Source organism: Neophocaena asiaeorientalis, unplaced genomic scaffold (genome assembly GCF_003031525.2).
Source record: "Neophocaena asiaeorientalis asiaeorientalis breed wild unplaced genomic scaffold, Neophocaena_asiaeorientalis_V1.1 scaffold130, whole genome shotgun sequence".
NCBI lineage: Eukaryota > Metazoa > Chordata > Mammalia > Artiodactyla > Phocoenidae > Neophocaena > Neophocaena asiaeorientalis.
The window spans coordinates 2,521,099-2,540,428 of record NW_020173397.1 but is presented as its reverse complement, the minus strand read 5'-3'; the positions used below and the strand labels follow the sequence as shown (position 1 = coordinate 2,540,428).

Genomic DNA, 19,330 nt, shown 5'->3' with positions numbered 1-19,330 from the left:
GAAAAATAACATGGAAATTACAGGCAGTAAAGAGGTCACTGTGGATTGTGGGCAGGGGTGGGGAGTGGAAACAATTTACTCCTCAAGACTGACTCCATTAACAGTGAATCACTTTTGCAGACTGGACTCATCTGCCATCAAAACTGGACCGATTAGCATACCCCAGGGTTGTATTTCAGCCACAGAGAGCAGGGAATGCTCCAGTGCTGAGGCCAGATGAAGACCTCAGCTTGATTTCATTCATCCCCCCTGACAACTATTCCTGAATCCTACAGAAGAATTTTCCTACACTGAGCTACCTTGGTTGTTCTCAGATTCGTTTTAGGATGAAAAAATAGCGTTAAAAAGCTGCAGATTCACCGTGTGTGGGAATGTAAATTGGTACAGCCAAAAAAAGGAGGGTTGTCAATATCCATCACAATTTAAAATAACCATAAGCTCTGATACAGGAGTTAGACTCCCAGGAACTTGTCCTACAGGAAATATCTGCACAAACCGGCAGAGATATAAGTAGGTACAGGTAGGGTTATTGCAACATTTTTTAACAGTAAAAATTGAAAATAACCCAAATATTCATAAATAAGGGAATGCTTAAATAAATGAATGTCATTAATTCAGCTATTGAAAAAGAGCTAGACCTATATATTACTTTCATGGAGCGTACACAATATATTAAATGAACAGTATTTGTAGTATGACTCGATTTTGTTTCATGAAAACCAAATATAATTTGAATACATTGTATGTGATTTCTGTGTGCATCTATGTATATTTTGATAAGTCATCTGTATTCAATATATACCAATAGACACATGTACAACACATATTTTTAAATGCATAGAAAAAAACCTGGAAAGGTATACGTACTGTTGATAGTAGTTACCTGCTGGCACAGACTTGGGAGAAGACCAGAACTCACAGAATGAAGGACACTCTGAATATTTTTTTAGGGTTTCTAGTTTTACCCTATGCATTTTATTGCTCTTATAATTAAAAAATATTTTTCTATTGAAACTTGATGGAGAGTTATTAATAAGATACTTCTTTTTTTTAATTAATTAATTTTTGGATGCATTGGGTCTTCATTGCTGTGCGCAGGCTTTCTCTAGTTGTGGCGAGCAGGGGCTACTCTTCGCTGCGGTGCATGGGCTTCTCATTGTGGTGGTTTCTCTTGTTGCAGACCATGGGCTCTAGGGTCGCGGGCTTCACTAGTTGTGGCACAGGGGCTCAGTAGTTGTGGCTCGTGGGCTCTAGAGCACAGGCTCAGTAGTTGTGGTGCATGGGCTTAGTTGCTCTGCAGCGTGTGGGATCTTCCCGGACCAGGGCCTGAACCCACGTCCCCTGCATTGGTAGGAGGACTCCTAACCACTGCGCCACCAGGGAAGTCCCAATAACATAATTCTTAATAAAGGCAGTAGAAATTCAGAAAACAATCAGAGTGAAAAGATGAGAGATCTCCTCCCTTCCGCAGGTCAGTCTCCATCTCCATCAGCTCTTTAAAAATCTAGGGACTGGACGGGAGAAAAACTTGAGAACAATTTTTTCCTGTGGAATAAAGATTTGCACACTCTTCTTTATCCTCTCCCCCTGGCTTTCCCAAATCCACAGTACCCCTAAACGAAAGGTTCTCCAACTCCAGAGATCATTTATGCAAAAAATCAAAACCAATCTGGCCACTAGAGGGGGAACATTACACATAAAACCACATCCAGTTGCCAGGGATGGGGGTATCAATACAAGGGCTGCCTCCAAAAGAGACTGTCCAAAGCTGACAGCCCAGAAGCAGTAATCAACGTGATCCATCCTTTGGCTTGCCTAATATATTCTGGAGCAAAAGATTTTGTTAATAAATATAAAATTGCAAATGTGAATGTGATTCCCACATTAATGACGTTTTCTCCCCCTCTCCACCAAACTGAGTATTTACAATGTTCTGGAACAGAGGGAAATGCTGAGTTGGAAGCTGCTCTGAAACCACATCTTAAGAAACAATGCCCAGTTTTCAGTCCCTCAGCAGAGTTAGGGGAAGCAACTAACAGACTTTTGCCCAGTTTCACAAAGACCAGGGGATTCACTCTTATCAAGGAACTCCTCCCGTATGCTTTTTCAGAGCGCTATTTAACAAGCATGGTGCAGGACACTTGTTTCACTCTTCACACATGATCTCAGTCGTCTTAGCAGCTGTAACTTTTTTCATGAATCTGAGCCTGGTATGAATGAGCTGATAATGCACCTTTTGATCTTCATTATTGCTAGCAGGTGAATGTTTCCCATATACCCCGCTTTCTCCCACCTTGCCCCTAAAAAAAAAAAAAAAAAAAAAATCCGCCTCTTTACGGAAACATGATCGTTTTGTAAAAAGAAGCAGCACATTCTGGGAAAGAAAATGATGTGATGAAAACACGCCTTCTGAAAATGTGTGGTCCTAACCTTGGATGTCTCATTGCCATATTGAGAATGACACGGAAGGGATGTAAAGCAGGTCAAAAATTTGCACACATATCACCCTATACTGACGATTTTTAACACTCCTGCCTTGATTCTACCTTTTCTGAAAGTAAATTTTAATTTTCAAAATCTGAAAAACAAATCGGTTAAGTAACTTGCCCGAAGTCACACATCTAGCAAGTGGTAGGGTAAGAATTTAAACCAAGACAGTCTGGCTCCAGGGTCCATGTTCTTAACCACTGATCCATTCCATCTCCTCGCTCTTTGCCGTTTTTCTCCTTCAGGCTCCCTTTTGCCTCAGTAATCTCCCCTCTTTAATCCACCCCTCCCCACACCAAACTCAAAATAAAACTGTGGATCTAGTGATGCAGTAGAGAGAAGTCACAAAAATGGTGGGAGTCCTGGTTCGGCCTCATTCAGCCGTGTCACCTGGACGCCTTGCAAACACCGAGTCCTAGTTTCCTAAGCGCAAAGTGGGAATACTAACCAAAAATAACCATGTCCTCCCGAGATCGCCTGCAGATTAAATTAGATCATGTACATAAAGCATTCAGCGTAGTGCCTGGCTAAGGAGAACCTAAAACTGTGACTGGAAGATAAACCAGGCAAGAGGAAGGTAAAACAGTCACAATTTACAGCACAATGAAGATGAATTCCACCAGGAGAAAGTGAGCTGTTTCATGAAAGTAACACTTTGACCCTCCTCACTCGCTTTATGATACAACCACTGAGGGGGCAGATGGCTGACAAGCAGCGGTCCCACTACCACATCACCTCGAACAGAGGCTACAAGAGTGGGGGAATTTACACTGTGTGCACCTGATATTCCAAAGCCCTCCTGGGGACTCCTTGTATATCAGAGTGACTCCAATTACAGGACTGTTTAGGGCACTCCACTCACAGAATTGTCTCTCAGAGGACCCAACTCCATTATCACCATCTCTGAGAAAATGTGACAACCCATGGCGGGGCCATCTCCCTGTGCTGCTCCCCAGGGCTTCCTCTTTCTGACCCTTCCACGTCGTGACCACTTCAACTAAATCACTGGTGGGTCTTCTTCGAGCCATGGAAGGAAATTCTCCTCTGCATTTATTAGGCCTCCAGAAACAAATAGGAAGGAAGCACCTCTTAGCAGATAATTTTAAATTTCTCCTGTGGTCATTTAAACTCAATTCTTCTTGACTGTCTTCGGAAGAGCTGGAGAAGGGCTGGTCATTATTCCCAAGACAGACTTGGTCACCACGAGGCCTTGCTTTTCTTCTAGATCAGCAGCCCTCAAGCTTTTTGCTCTCAGGACCCCTCTACATGCCTACATCTTACTGAAGACCCCAAGGAGCTTTGTAACGTGGGTTAGAGCTAACATTTAGCATATTAGAAATTAAGACTGGAAACATTTTAAAATATACAAGCTCATATTCTATGAGCCATCAGGCTACCTATCATGTAGTCTCTGGAAAATCCCACCATACACTCATGAGATAATGAGAATAAAAAAGGCAAATCACATCTTAATATTATTATGAAGATACTTCTGACTCAACCCCCTGAATGCGGCCCACAGACCACACTTTGACAGTTGCTGTTCTCAAAACCCATTACACCCATCCCTATGAGCATTGCCAAACCCTCAACTATTCTCCTTTGGATGTTGTTTTGAGTTTTGAATGTGGTAATTTATGAAGTTAGAATCTAGATCCTGGACCAAAAATCTCAGAGAAGAATTAAGTAAGAAGAAATAATTTAAATGAGTTCCCAGAATTACTATTCTCTAAAACTGGCATGCAAATTAACATTGAAAACACCACAGAAAACCTTAACAGGCTGACTAGCATATTATGAGACAACAGACTGCCTTCCCTTTTGTTTTCTATTTTTAACTATTGTTATGCCCATGAATGACATTTTCATTGGTATTAAACGTGCCAGAGGTTCTTTGTGAGGCAGATTGAGGAGGAGAAGCTTCAGAATTATACAATCTATGCTGCAATAGTCAGATGTAATTTTCTCCTTTAAAGAGAACTTTGATGGGGGGAATTCCCTGGTGGTCCAGTGGTCAGGACTCTGTGCTCTCACTGCCGAGGGCCCGGGTTTGATCATTGGTTGGGGAACTAAAATCCTACAAGCTGCAGCGGCGCAGCCAAAATTTGGGGAACAGATGGACCATACAGTATCAGAACATTTTCAAATTCAAGTATTAACAGAGATTTGGGGGTCAACCATGCCAGCTTCTTTTTTTATATTTGAGATAGAGATCAAGTTATGCTTTTAAATTCAGCCTCTCTGTTTTCTGCCTCTTGGCCCAGCTTTGCTCCCTGTTCTAAGCTGAACCCCATGACTGACCAGGACCGTCTGGTAGTACCTTCCTGCTCCTCTGATCTTAATAATCACACTCATAGTAGAAACAAGTACCTAGCAAGCACTTACCCAAGTAATTTGTGCTAAACACTTTATTTTTGTATTATTTCGTATCTCCCCACAACCTCAAGAGGTAGGTACTATTATTATCCCCATTTAACCTGAGACGACATTACCTGCCTAAAGATCACAAGGTAAGTAGGTGGAGAGGCAGGGAAACAATCCCAGATAATCTCATTCTGGTGCTCTCTTCACACCATGATAAACTGCCTTTTAAAGAAGATAACGGAAGAGATTAAAAGGGGCATCCTTCCATGTCATTTAAAAGAAAATAAATAAAATTTCATTTGGCAAGTGTCTGGAGCAGAAAAAAATTGTGGGCTTCAGAACAGCAACCACAAAGGGCCCTTCTTAACAGGCACCAAACTAAATGCAGGTGAACCTTTTATCAGCACCACCTGACAAGGAAGGGCTTATCTCTGTTCCCCTGATTGACTGTCAGCTGGTTTCACTTTCCTGCTAAGTGTTGATTCAGAGCTTCTAACCTTACCCTGTTGAGGTGCCAAACTGACATGTTGGAAAAGGGTTGGTCTGATCCGTCTTCCATTTCCTCAGCAAAGAAAACAAGGAGTTTGTCAAACATGGCCCAGGCCCAGCAATGGGAGGGAATCCTGCCCGGCCTTCAATTACCCTGCAATGGAAGTGTCTTTTTGCCTGACAACGATGACTAATTCCAAAGGCCCAACCAGCCTTCTCATAATGATGACTGTGGAGTCAATTACCATTTGGGCGCAGATTAGAATCTGATCTGAAGCTGAAAAATTCCACCCCCTTGGTGCTAATCCCTTCAACTTTCCAATCCTAAATAGGGCAAATTTCAGAAAAGAACGTATCTCATTTTACAGCCTACCTGAATATTATCTGTAATGATTTTTCTTAATCATAAAATTAATTAAACTCCTGCTTTAATAGTCTAAACACAAGAGTCAGAGGAAGGAAGGAGTTCTGGCCTGCTGCCAGGGCTCCAACTGAGCCTCCTGGCGTTAATAATTTCCATGGTGTTTTAAGCATTTGAAACAACAAAGGCCAGCTTTCACTAACAGCATGGCTGATTCTGGCAAAACCTATAAAAACAATGCCTACTCTGGGGTAGTTCGTATTACAGACAATTAAATTTTAATAAATGAAACCAACAGTTAAGCAACTGACATTTCTGATATTCTCTGATATTAGTCTGCAAACTTAATAATAAGTGCCAAAGTTAATGAAAATGAACTGTTGATAGCACCGCTGAGATTGCCTATGGCTATTAAATGATTTTAGGTGGGATGGGGTGGGGATGGAGAAAAGGTGTTCCCTACGGCATTTCTAGGCAAGATGATAGCCTTGGGCAAGCCACTGCGCTTTCTCAAACTCGGACATTTCTAACTGGTACATTACTTACTTGATCAGTCATTTTTCAGAAAGAAATACATGGGATTTCGTGCTCCATGAAATGAATCAACTTTTCATAATCTCAGTTGAAAAGTAGCACTCCACAGGCTGAATCTGGCTACAGAAGCAATTTATTAGGTCCTCACAGTGTTTTTTTTTTAATCTGAATTGGTTGCCAACATTAAAAACTCAGAAGACTTCACATGAAAATGCAAAGAGCCAGGTACGTACTCCCAGAAATTGGACAATCGAGAAAGTCTGGGCTCACATCTCTGCATGGCGGCCAAGGGAGGGCAGAGCAATGACAGCGCCTTCAGAATGGGCATCAGTCAGCCTGCTTCTCGTCGCCCCCGTTCCCACAAGAGCCAGGCTCTGCACCTCCAAGTGCTCCTCCTAAAAGCCAGCCTGCAGGTTAACTCCCTGGTGATAAATATTGCCAATGGTAAGGTTAGTTTCGATATCTGTTGGACGGAAGGGGGAAGAAATGCATACCAAATATTTTATAAAGGAAAAATAAATCCTACACTAGTCCCTTGTATCAAATTCCTGAAGTCTCAGAACAGAAAACATCATATTTCCACGTCTGTTTTTCCTCAAAATACTCCTTTCACTAGGTCAACTATGGATTTTACCACAAAGAACAACTTTATGTGTAGCTTGAAAACATGATCTGTTTTGGGTTTTTTTTGCGGTACGCGGGCCTCTCACTGCTGTGGCCTCTCCTGTTGCGCAGCACAGGCTCCGGACGCGCAGGCTCAGCGGCCATGGCTCACGGGCCCAGCCGCTCCACAGCATGTGGGATCTTCCCGGACCGGGGCACGAACCCATGTCCCCTGCATCAGCAGGCGGACTCTCAACCACTGCGCCACCAGGGAAGCCCCATGATCTGTTTTGAAAAGGTGATTAGCAAGAGGTTCCTGAGATTCGATTCTCATGGATGAAAGGCCCTTTGCCTTATTTTATGTCAGCAACAGAATTCTTAGTAAAGACGGTCCAAGGAAAACAGAATTTACCAACATATTAGTTTGGAGCCACTACCCCACCACGCCCCAGCCCAAACCAACACTTACTAAAATAAACAGCATCTTCAATTTCTTTTTTCCTTTCATGTGGACAACAGAGATGCTCTGTCAAAAAAAAAAAAAAAAGTGGGGAGGGAAGAGTTAAAAAAAGAAAAAAAAATGTCTACATTGGTGGAGATCTGTATTTCATTTTAAGCTGTAGGTTGAACCATGCAAAGTCTGATGCCTCTAAGTAATCTGATGTTTTCTAAGAAGGAAAGGTCACTCTTGATCACCACAACCATCACTCCCCGTCACTCCCCCCTTCTACTCATGTTTACAGGCTTAAAAGAAGATGACCTGCTCCCTACTCAGAACCTCATGTACACCCCTGAATATATATTAAGATTGCCCAAGATTCAGGACCAAAGCAGATTTGAGAACAAACCTTCAATTTCCTCCACTCTTCAATGGGACAAAAAATGAATTAGAAGCACACAGCTAATAAATGAGTTCCTGAAAAAACAAACAAAACAAACAAACAAACAAAACACAGATTTTCCTATACTGGTACTGGCACATCAGCCAAGTAGTCTGTTCTGTTAAGACGAATATTTCTTTAATGCAGAAATAGCTCGTAAGTGATTTGTAAACAGAGATTGGAAGATGGTCGAATGTGAAAGTCACGTTGGGGTGTATGTTATTTGAAATGTGTTTTGAAACCATCACGGGTAAACTTTCTTGAAAGTTAATAGAAAACTTTAGCGATATATGAAGACCTCCAAGAAACTTTTTTTAACCCTATGGAAGTACAAGTAGTGGTTTATTTAGTGGCTTCAAAATTGCTAAAATTTGCCCTATGTTAAATAAACTCTCTGAAAATCTGCGAGTTCGAATAAAGATACTACAAAAACATTGCCTCCCTAACCTTATAAAGACTGATGCAGAAGTCTAAAACCCCAATCAGATCTTTACTTTTGTTGGAAGTGGTTTCCATTAAAAGCAAATGCCATTAAAAACTTACATCTTAAGGGCTTCCCTGGTGGCGCAGTGGTTGAGCGTCTGCCTGCCGATGCAGGAGACACGGGTTTGTGCCCCGGTCCGGGAGGATCCCACATGCCGCGGAGCGTCTGGACCCATGAGCCACGGCCGCTAAGCCTGCACGTCTGGAGCCTGTGCTCCGCAATGGGAGAGGCCACAACAGTGAGAGGCCCCGCGTACCGCAAAAATAAATAAATAAATAAATAAATAAATAAATAAATAAAACTTACATCTTAGAGAAGAAAGACGGAGGAGCCCCAGGGCTTAAGGCTGCAAAGGACTGACTGGCTGTGATGCTGCCACTGCAGATTTAACTGAGCTACTGATTTTAGTAGGATAGGTATTATTTTTGTTAGCGCTCTAACGGCAAAGTTCCTTAACACGTGAATGGTCTGCCCCTACCTCTACTTTTCCTTATGCTCCTTATTTTTTACACGCAATTTTGCAGAAGGTGAGGTTTTTCAGAAATGCGTATACAGCATTAAAGCTGCAGTTCGTATACTACGATCCTGTCAGTCTGTTCCTAAGTCAACACACAATTTTATAAAGCGCAGTAACCACAGCTGTCTGTAGTCTGGCACGCTCTGTAGTCAGTAACCTAGAAATGTGGTTCTTAAATGAAGGGCTTGTTAGGATTTCACTTTAAATGCTTTCTAACATTATGCTGCTGCTAAAAATGCAATTCTAAAGACTAAGCCAAAACACACCCCAAAATATTTATGCTATATAACATTAATTACCAAGAAAAGAATCCAAAATACACACACTAAAAGTATAACCATGTGAAAAATGTAAGTAAGTGGGAGGTAACAAGTAAAAACAAAAACTGTGCTTGAGTACTGGTGACTTTAAGAATAAAATACCTTATTTCCTCCATTAGCCTTTTCAATGAAGCAAATGCTTTTTTTTGTTTGTTTTGCCCAAATTAATCATCAACTGATGAGAGCGTGTAAAGAAACATTTTATATCCACAAAGTGACAGACTAACAAATGTGGCCAAACACCCCAGCAACACAACTGTTTCTCAGGATAAATGTTTTAACATTAGGAGGCTAGGTGCAAAAGTAGCAATCAGGAGTTGGCTGAACATTTAAGAATATTATGTGACTTAGTTTTTGAACAACCAACATAAAAACAAGCCTCTCCTTTCAAATGACATGCTAGAAACAAACGTGGGGTCTTCAAGGACTGGGGAATCAGGCTGGGATCGTGATGACAGGGACCTCTGGTTGGAAGCCATCACTCTAAGTCAAGGTGCCTTCCTGGCATGTGAAGCAGCTGTTGCGTTTCACAGGATGGAGGCACCGCCCTTGACCTTGTCTCATCTACTGAGGCACGAAGAAGCACGGTCATAATTAGGTTCCTGGCAGAACAGCCTTGCCTTTTGGAATAAAAATTCCCACAAACTGCTCAAATATCCAAGTTATCAAATAGCTAAACAACAAGAAAGTTTTCTAGCAAACAAAACACATACATATCGCAAAGTCATTTCTTTAAAAGAAAACATAACAGAGGGAAAGAGAAAAGGAAACAATGAGAGTGAAGCCTGATTTAGCAGATACCACTTTATTCGACACAGTGCATGATCTGAAGCATCTGACACTCCACAGCCAACGAGATTTCCTACTTCCCTATTACAAAATACTGGATACCCTGAATACAGTTAATTCAAGGTTCTTGTTTTTTTTCTCCTACATTTAGAATTAAACAGGTTTCTCCATGTAGCAAACATTTCACATTCACCAAAGGCTTTGGGGAGAGGGGGAAATAGGGCTTGTAACTGCCCCCCGAACCAAAGGCACTTAATGTTAAAATATAAAGCACAGTAAAGTCACCTCACAGACATCCCTGCGTGTTCAGATTGCTGAACTTGAGCGCACCATCACTGGCCCAAGTGGGATTCATTATAACAATGTAAAAGACACTGGTTTCCTTGAAAAAACAAAGTGCAGTATGAATATAAGGACCCATCACCGCCACCCCCCTCATTCTTTTCTGAAAATAATATACAAGAGAACGATTATTTTACATGATTAGTATTACCCAAGGTTCACACATGGGAAAAAACAGCTAAAAAATAACCTGCCATAAACTCTCACTATGAAATCACAATAGAATCTGATATATTCAGACAATCTGCGAGTTGGGAGACAGCCTCAGAGATCATGTTGTGCATCCCCTCACTGGACAGATGAGGTCACTGAGGCCCAGGAAGGTCAAGTGTGGGACCCTGGGGTCTAACCCAGGGGCAGAGCCTGGGTAGAACGCAGACCTCCTGAGGCCTAGTTCAGGGTGCCCTCCACCGCCTTCCTCTTTAAAAGACTCCAAAAGTAAAACATGAAATGCACCACACAATAAAGCACACTTGCTGATGCAGGTCAGCTATTTGGTCTCGCCACACGGTTCCTTTGGCCATTGGGCAGGTATGTAACCCACCTGGGGGTGGGAATTCTTCACACGAGGTTGTTCAGCCTTCTGAGGGAAGCCGCGTGCAGGTTAGACACGACTTCTCCGATTCAGAAAGGCTCTTCGTGGCTGTTAGCCTGTGGTGGGCAGGTGGTCGGCTGCACAGCGGAATCCCAGATTCGAAGCGGAGCTGTCAGGTGTGTTCTGGCTTCGAGCAGCACAGCGATACCTGTAGCAGTAGGACTTTGCGGAGAGAACCAGACACATGAGTGCTCTTGGACTCTGGGCTGAAGGCTCTCAACTGTCAGATTGACGCTGTGCCCAAGTACCAACTGTAGACAGTTATGCCTATCTGCAGACCGTGCCTGCCCTACAGGCACCCGCCTCCTGCACATTTAGCAGCTATGTTTCCGAAAAGGGTAGCACATTGAGAGCTCACCACGTTATCCAGTGTTCTGTTATAAACGTGACTAGATATAGTACAAAGATGTTGGTGTGAGTATTACTTAGAACAGTTTAAAAAAATGTAACAACCAATGGTTACATAAGTTATGGCACATCCATAATTTAGACTAGTAAGCAGCCATTAAAAGGCATGTTTTCATGTAACATTTAATGACAGGAATTTCTCAGGATACAATCTTAAATGAAAAAGTCAGAATACAAAACTGTATATGTGCTATGATCTCAATCTAGATAATCACGTACGCCAAAGAAAAGCAGACTGGAAGATTCAAAATGCACCATAATCCGAACTGTAGTTATCCTCAGGCAGTGGGGTTTCAACTTTCCGATGATAACTATGTATTACTTTTATAATTTAAAAAGTTATTTGCACATTTAGAATAGCATTTGACAAGTAGACAAGAAACCAAGTAATAAAGCTAAATGGCAATTGAGAAAATATTAAGAGCAACATTAAGATATTATTTACTATCCAACAGGTTGGCAAAAAATTGAACAGTAAGCCCAGGAACATCAAGAGTAGGAAAGGCTGTGGAAAACATTTTTTCTTAATACATTGCTTTTGGAGTTTAAATCATAGTAATTCATAAAGCTATGTATCTTTGTGTGGGGAACTTGTTTGGTATTGTTTTATTTTATAAGAGCAGAGTATGGTATATACATATGCACAAACACACAGACATCAAGCTCTCCAGGCATGGTGCTAGGTGCCTTCATCACTTATTTGATTTGATCATAATGGCCAGAGGGATTAAATGAGTTACCCTAGATGACACAGTTGTTAAAAGAAGTAGAATTCGAACCCAGGTCTAACTGTGGTGTGCTTGCCTGCTTAGCAACAGTCGATACTCGTAGATGGAAAGGCATCACAACTCATGATTCTGTCCCACCCCTGTTATAGCCCCCTGCATGTACACATCAGGGAAAGCCTAACACATATCCCTGGTCACCTACTAGATAGTCAGTGAATAACCACAGATGACTTGATTCAAACACTTCAAAAGCTTCCACGTTCCAAAAATAACCATGCATGGAACTCTTATGTCCTAAGATCTTTGATCAAAAATAACAGACAATGAAAATAAACTAGTTACCCTGTGTACCAAGAGCATCAACTCTGAGTGGGCCCTGGGAAACTCAAGTCCCCACCGCTGGTTAAAGAAACTGCACAAAGAATCATGTAGAGTAACTTTGGACCTCACGAAGCAGAGAGAATTTGTGGAGGGGCAAAATAGGTCAGTATAAAAGAGGTTTTTTTTTTTTCCTTAATTCTTATTATTCTCCTTTCTCTCACGAAAGGTGAATGTTTCTAATCTTCATAAAAATTATCTCTAGAGCTGACAAAGGAATTCTCTGGAGCATTCCCACCATGAAAAAAAAAACAAAACACATGGTGCTCTGTCTTTTATAGATAGCAAAACAGTAGCAACCAATTTTCTCCTTTTCCCTGTGGCCAGTGAAGAATATAACACTATTACCAATATTCAGGCAGGCAGAGGGAAAATGAATAAAAAAATATGCCTGAAATAATGAAAGACGTGATGGCATCTGCTACTACCTGTGATTGGGATGCAATGGAAGCTCTAAAATGACTAGAGGTGACCATGCAGAAAGACACGGCAGAAGCTTTGTTCCATGTAGGGCCTACTCACTGGGCTGCTGTGAAGCAAGGTGCTTTGGCATTTTTAGAATCAAGCTGCTGTGGATAATGCAGGGCCCCATGCTCTCAGTGTGTGCAGTGAAGTCCACATGCGAGCAAGAATCGAGTTTGGGGCAGGGGGGCAGGCAGTCAGACAGGGACATTCTTGCTCCATAACTGGACCACACATGACAAAAAACAATCAAGCGTTTCCTGATCGCCTCCTGTGCGCACTGTCCCACTGGAGATCACAGGCTGGTTGAGGAAACAATGATTACACATCAAAAAGCTACAAAACAAGCTAGGATTAAAAGATTCTGAGGTTACTATTAATTCAGGGGAGGAAATGGTCACTAAATGTCTAATTTTTTAGGAAAGACTTTTGAAGGCAGAACTTGGCCAGAGCGGGATTTACGTGATTATGGCAGTGGTCTTCTGACTTGAGTATACAGAAGAATAGCCTGGAGAGCTCATGTAAATACCTATTCCTAGGCCACAAACCCAGGGATCCTGATTCAGTAAGTCTGGTGTGGGTTCCAAGAATCTGCATTTCTAACCAGCTTACAGGCGCTGCTAATGCTACGGGCCCATGGACCACAAACTGAGTAGCACTGATTTACAGGACTTAGAAACAAGGAAAGAAGGTATGTTAAGTGGAGAAAACAATGACATCAGAGGCATGAAAATGGAAAAATTCAGGCAAGTGAAGAGGATAGCAAGGCCACAGCCTGAGAGTGTCAGAGCATGGTTTATTTATTCATTGAATATTTGAGAGTTTACAACATGCTAGATGTTATTCTGGGCACGAGGGAAGCAATGCGGAACAAAACAATGTACCCGTTATCGGGAAGCTTACCTTCAACAAGGAGGTAAGTAGTCAGACAATAAATAAACGGATAAATTCAAGAGTGCTTCTGGCAGTGGTCAGCTTGGAAGAAAGTCACATAGGGAGAGAGGACTAGACGTGACTAGGTGCTACTTAGATAAGGTGGCCGGGGAAGGCTCCTCTGGTGAGGCGCTGCGAGAGCTGAGCCGCCCAAAGATTCAGAGAATGAGAATTCCAGGCAAAAGCAATGAGTGGTACAGAGAGGATAAATGATAAAAAGCAGGAAACGTGGGTGGCTAAATAGGATGGAGTCACATTAAAGGTGGTCTACTTGGCAGAAAGAGGTTGGGCTTGACACAGGTGGAAATTGTGACAAACATTTTACTAATTTACTCACCTGAAAAGGCAAAATCCAAGGCTCATTAGCTATTTAACCTTAGGCAAAGCCTTTCTGAATCTGCTCCCTCTTCCGATAAAATGGGGCTATTAATGGAATAATGTCAAAATGCTTCATCTTATCTTTACATGAAAAAGTAAAGCAGTAGACATGTGGAGATTATTGTAATTGTTACTTTCTAATGAACACAACACTCTTAATTAAAAGAACTCACTTTGCCTGTCTTATCTGACCTCCTTGGGTTAACCTGCTTCTTTACTAAAACAAAAGCAGCTTCTCTGCAGGTCTTAGTGATCTTGTGTTGGGAAGATGATTCCTTGCCAGCATCTGAATACGGTTACGCATTTGCTACAAAAATAGGAAAATTATTTGTTATATAAATGGAAAAGGTGAAGGGGTATCTCTGGTGACAAGGCATAGGACTGAGGTCTTTGTCGGATGGCATAGTTCAATATGCAACTTGTCTCTCAAATTATATAACAAACTGTTTTAAAATTTGGTTTCCATATGCCACAAAATGCAGGCTGTAGCAACTGTGACGAATTGTGCCTGCCTGGAGCACTGTGATCGGAAAAGAGATCCATGATGTATAAGAGATTATTGACCACAGTCATATTTGAAGGCCCTGGTACATACAGCATAATCCCATTTTGGGAAGAAAAAATAAAAGTGCACCGAAGAGTTTGGTAGAATACTATTAACAGTTTTCTTCAGAAAGCAGCGTGAACGATTTTTTTCATTTTTCTGTTTATTATTTATTTTCTAATTTTTATGCAATGAAAATGTTTTGCTTACATAACAAAAAAGCTTAAAATCAGTGACAACAAAAAGAGCTAGTCCTTTTTTGGATCATAGCAGTACCTAAAGTCTTCCATTAACCTAAATGATGAAGAACTAAACACTAAAAAGCAAGTCTCACTACAAGTTAGTGTTGAAAGGTCAGGACCATCACATGAGAAAACAGTCAATTGACATTATCATTCCACTGCAAATGCACTCATTCACTCAGCAAACATTTATTAATAAGTAGTTCATTTTAAATTCCAGTAATGGGCAACTAATGAAATACGTAATTAAAGAGAAAAATGGCCTGATTTCATATGTCCTCATTGCTCTTTCTTTTTTTCCAACTCTACTTTTAGCACTAAAAATGGTTATTAATGATGTTAGGTCTTTGAGTGGTTGAAATATGGGTCATTTTATTAATTAAGAACAGAGGTAGTAGTGAGGGCCTATTTTAGCCCCATTTCATCAAAATGGCTAATTACTTTGTGAAACTGACCTCGATATCTGCACTAAGAATATGATCCTGGATTCAAGAACAATTCATTTAAGATAATGGCTTACCAGCCTTGGGGCTCTGAAGTCAAGTGGGACGGCAATATGGTTTTTATAAGAGGAAGACTTTTAGGGATAAAGAACAGTTTTAAGGTAATTGTAGCTCATTATGAACAAAATGATTATAGAAAAATGACACAGCAGAACTCAGGTCTCTCAATTTCCCATCCATTGCTCTTGCCACTGACACTTGGACAACTCCTTTTGCTACTAATTTTGATGTAAAATGGTGGGGTTGAGGGGGTAGGGGAGTGAGGATTTCGTCAATGTTGTAGGTTGGGCTAAAGATCCCACAGAGATTAATCTAACAACTTCAAGAAAGACTAGTATTTCTTGAGTACTTACCATGTGAACTGTTCTAAGAACTTCACATGTATTAAGTGACTTAATCCTCTCAATAATCCTGAGGTAGGTATTATTGCATACACAATAATATATATATGTGTATAAACAAGGAAAAAACCGACACACAGGTGTGGTAATAGTGTGCCTAAGGTCACATGATTTGTAACTGTGAATCCAGGACTACAGTCTTTTCAGTCCCATTCCAGAATCTGTGCTCTTAACACCATGTTGACTCATAGTTGTTCTTTCTGTGCCTCGTCTCCTTACTGAAGCTATACTTTGGATGGACTTTCAAAAAATCAAAAATAATAATCAGAGCTTACTTTAGTCATGCAAACTGGCCCTGGGCCACGATCAAAAGTCAGTCACCTTCTAAGCAAGGTGATTTTTTTTCAAAATGAATTACATTATTCTTTTCTCTTTTTATTGATTTTCTTTCTTTTACTGATTTTTACCTGTGCTACAGTAATCATTTCCAGGATTCTGCCTATCTAGTTAGCAGTTCATTAGTTGGTTTTTATTCAAAAGAGAAAATGGGGGAAAATAATCTTATTATAATAAAGATGATGATTAAGAATGATAGTGTTAGCAGCAACTAACTTACGGAGACTTTACCACGAGCTAGGCACTGTACCAAGTGCTTATTTATTTTGCTGCATTTATTCCTCATAAGAACCTTACAATAGGTGCAGTTATGATGTACATTTTACAAGTGTGAAAACTGAGGCTTAGAAAGGTTAAGTAATTTGCCTAATGTTACAGGCAAGGACTAGCAAAGAATGGTTACAGAACTCCAACCCAGATCTAATTCTAGAGTCCATATCTTAATATACTTAGTGGCAGTTAAAACTGCCACTCTTAATCTAGTGTAAAGAACAAGCACTAAAAGTAATTCACAGCCAACGCTACGCTGTTTTCTTGACTACACCAAAATAACCAGGCTGAGGTTAAAAACCTACATCATCTACAATTAACTTGACCAAAGATCCTAGAGCTGCCGTTTCTCTCTGGAAAATCTTGTGGATCCCACTCAGTTTTGTCACTCTGCTATTCTCTTTTCTGGAATACTCTCTCCATCACTCTGAGCCTGACTAAATTAAAACTTATCCTTCAGGGTGACTAAGAAAAGTTAAAGATGTATAATATAAACTCTAAGTCAGCCACAAAATTTTTAAAATAAAGAGTTATAGCTAATAAGCCAAAGGAGAGACAATGAAGTGATAAAAAAACACTTAATCCAAAAAAAGAAAAAAAAAAGCAAAAGGAAAAGAACAGATGAGACAAAGAGAAAAACAAATATCAAGACAACAAATTTAAATCCAGCCATATCAACAATCACATTAAATGTAAATGGTCTAAACAGCAAGTGAAAAGGCAAAGTTTATGTCAATAAATTCATTAACTCAGCTGAAATGGACAAATTCCTTGAAAGACACAAACTCCCAGAGCTTAATCAAGAACAAACAGATAATCTGCACAACCCTGTAGCTATTAACTAAATTAAATGTATGGTTACAACTCTAGGCCCAAATGGTTTTCCTGGGGAAATTCTATCAGACATTTAAGGAAGAAAAATGCTAACTCTACATGAACTCTTCCCCAAAAAATTCAAGATGAGGGAATATTTCCCAAATCAATCTATGAAGCCAGCAATACACTGATACTAATATCAGACAGGAAAAAAAAACAAAAACAAAAAAACAAGAGACCAATACCAATCACGAACATATTTTAGCAAACTGCATCCAAAACATATACAAAGGATAATACATCATAACTAAGTGGATGTATTCCAGGAAGCCAAGGATGGTTTAACATTTGAAAACAGAAAATCAATGACTATAATTCACCATATTAACAGGCTGAAAAAGAAAAACCACATAAACATCTCAATAGCTTTAGAAAAAGCATCTGGCAAAATCCACATCCATTTCTGATAAAAAAAATTCTCAGAAATCTAGGACTAGAAGGAGACTTGCTCAAGCTGATAAACGGCATCTTTGAAAACACTATAGCTTATATCATAGCTAATTTTGAAAAGTCAAATGTTTTTTCCCCTAAGATCAAAAATTAGGTAAGACTCTCTGTTCTTACCACTCCTATTCAACAATATACTGGAGGTTCTAGCCAACACAATACAGTAAGAAAAAGCAATAGAAGATATCCAGATTAAAAAGGAAGAGGTAAAATTGTCTATACTCACAGATGGTATAACCACTTATGTAGAAAATACAACACAATCTACAAAAACAACAGGGAGATCAACTCGATGCTTTCTGACGACCTAGAGAGATGGGATAGGGAGGATGGGAGGGAGGCTCAAGAGGGAGGAGATATGGGGATATATGTATACTTAGAGCTGATTCACTTTGTTGTACAACAGAAACTAGCACAACATTGTAAAGCAATTATACTCAAGTAAAGATATATATATATATATATATATATATATATATAAAGAATCTACAAAAACATCACTTATACAGATGAGTTTAACAAGGTTACAGGACACAACATAAATATACAAAAACCAACTGTACCATAAAAATGTATTTATTAAAAATATAGGGCTTCCCTGGTGGCACAGTGGTTGAGAGTCCACCTGCTGATGCAGGGGACACGGGTTCGTGCCCCGGTCCAGGAAGATCCCACATGCCGCGGAGCGGCTGGGCCCGTGAGCCATGGCCGCTAAGCCTGCACGTCTGGAGCCTGTGCTCCGCAACGGGAGAGGCCACAACAGTGAGAGGCCCGCATACGCCAAAAAAAATTTAAAAAAAAAAAAAAAATATATATAACATGTTAAAAGATATTTTAAAAGAATAAATTAAGAAGCTTATAAAAATTTTAAACATTTAAAATAAGCAAGAAAAATGAAATGTTAAAGTAGACACATTCATATGCATGGCACTGGAATATTTTGGTGTTCATGCTTAAAATGTTTTTTACAGGATTCATTTTCTCCACTTATTTGTGCAAAAAAAATCTTATGGTCTTTAATTCTTACAGAGTAAATGGACTCCCAATTATGAAAAGTGCCATATGTCAGACACATAACTGGTGGTAATTAGGGTTTTGAGATGCTCTTGTGCAAAAAGAGATTCACCTGTTTTTCATGAAAGTCTGGTTTCCCAGCAAGAGGATTCAGATACACCTGCAGCAACAGCTTGAATCAAAGGAAAAAAATCTGGGACTACAGACAGATGGGTATATGAACACTTAAAAGTACTGGGACAACCTAGGGCAATGCTTTTAATTTTAAATTAAAGTTAGAATTTTAAAGATAAATTTGTCCACATCTTGTTAGAAAGGTAAGTGTAAAGCATAAAGTGAACTCAACTCTATGAACTGCCACCTAAATAACTACACTAAAAATTCTAAGAAATGCAGAAGACACACACCCCTACGAACTCACGGATATACATAATTTAAATAGGTTCTCTTTAGGCCAGCGGCTCCCAAAATTTGATGTATGTTATGATCACCTTGAGAGCTTTAAAATCCTGATGCCCAGGTCACAATCCAGAAATATCAAGTCAGAATGAGGTGAGTGAGGAAATAGGCATGAATATCTTTTATAGATCCCAGATGATTCTAGTGTACAATAAAGTTTGAGAACCATTATTTCAAGGCAAAGT

The 19,330-nt window shown here is 40.1% G+C and overlaps 1 protein-coding gene across 3 annotated transcripts in view; it reads right to left on the bottom strand.

The window, feature by feature from the left end:
- Positions 1–9,825: 9,825 nt before the first annotated feature.
- The window catches only part of SUMF1 (sulfatase modifying factor 1), a 99,462-nt gene continuing 89,957 nt past the window's right edge, over positions 9,826–19,330 (bottom strand). For all 3 annotated transcript variants that reach the window (XM_024747086.1, XM_024747087.1, XM_024747088.1), the window contains one exon: positions 9,826–10,928. In XM_024747086.1, coding sequence (XP_024602854.1) covers positions 10,818–10,928 — 111 coding nt within the window. In that variant the 3' untranslated portion in view covers positions 9,826–10,817. The remainder of the gene's footprint in view (positions 10,929–19,330) is intronic.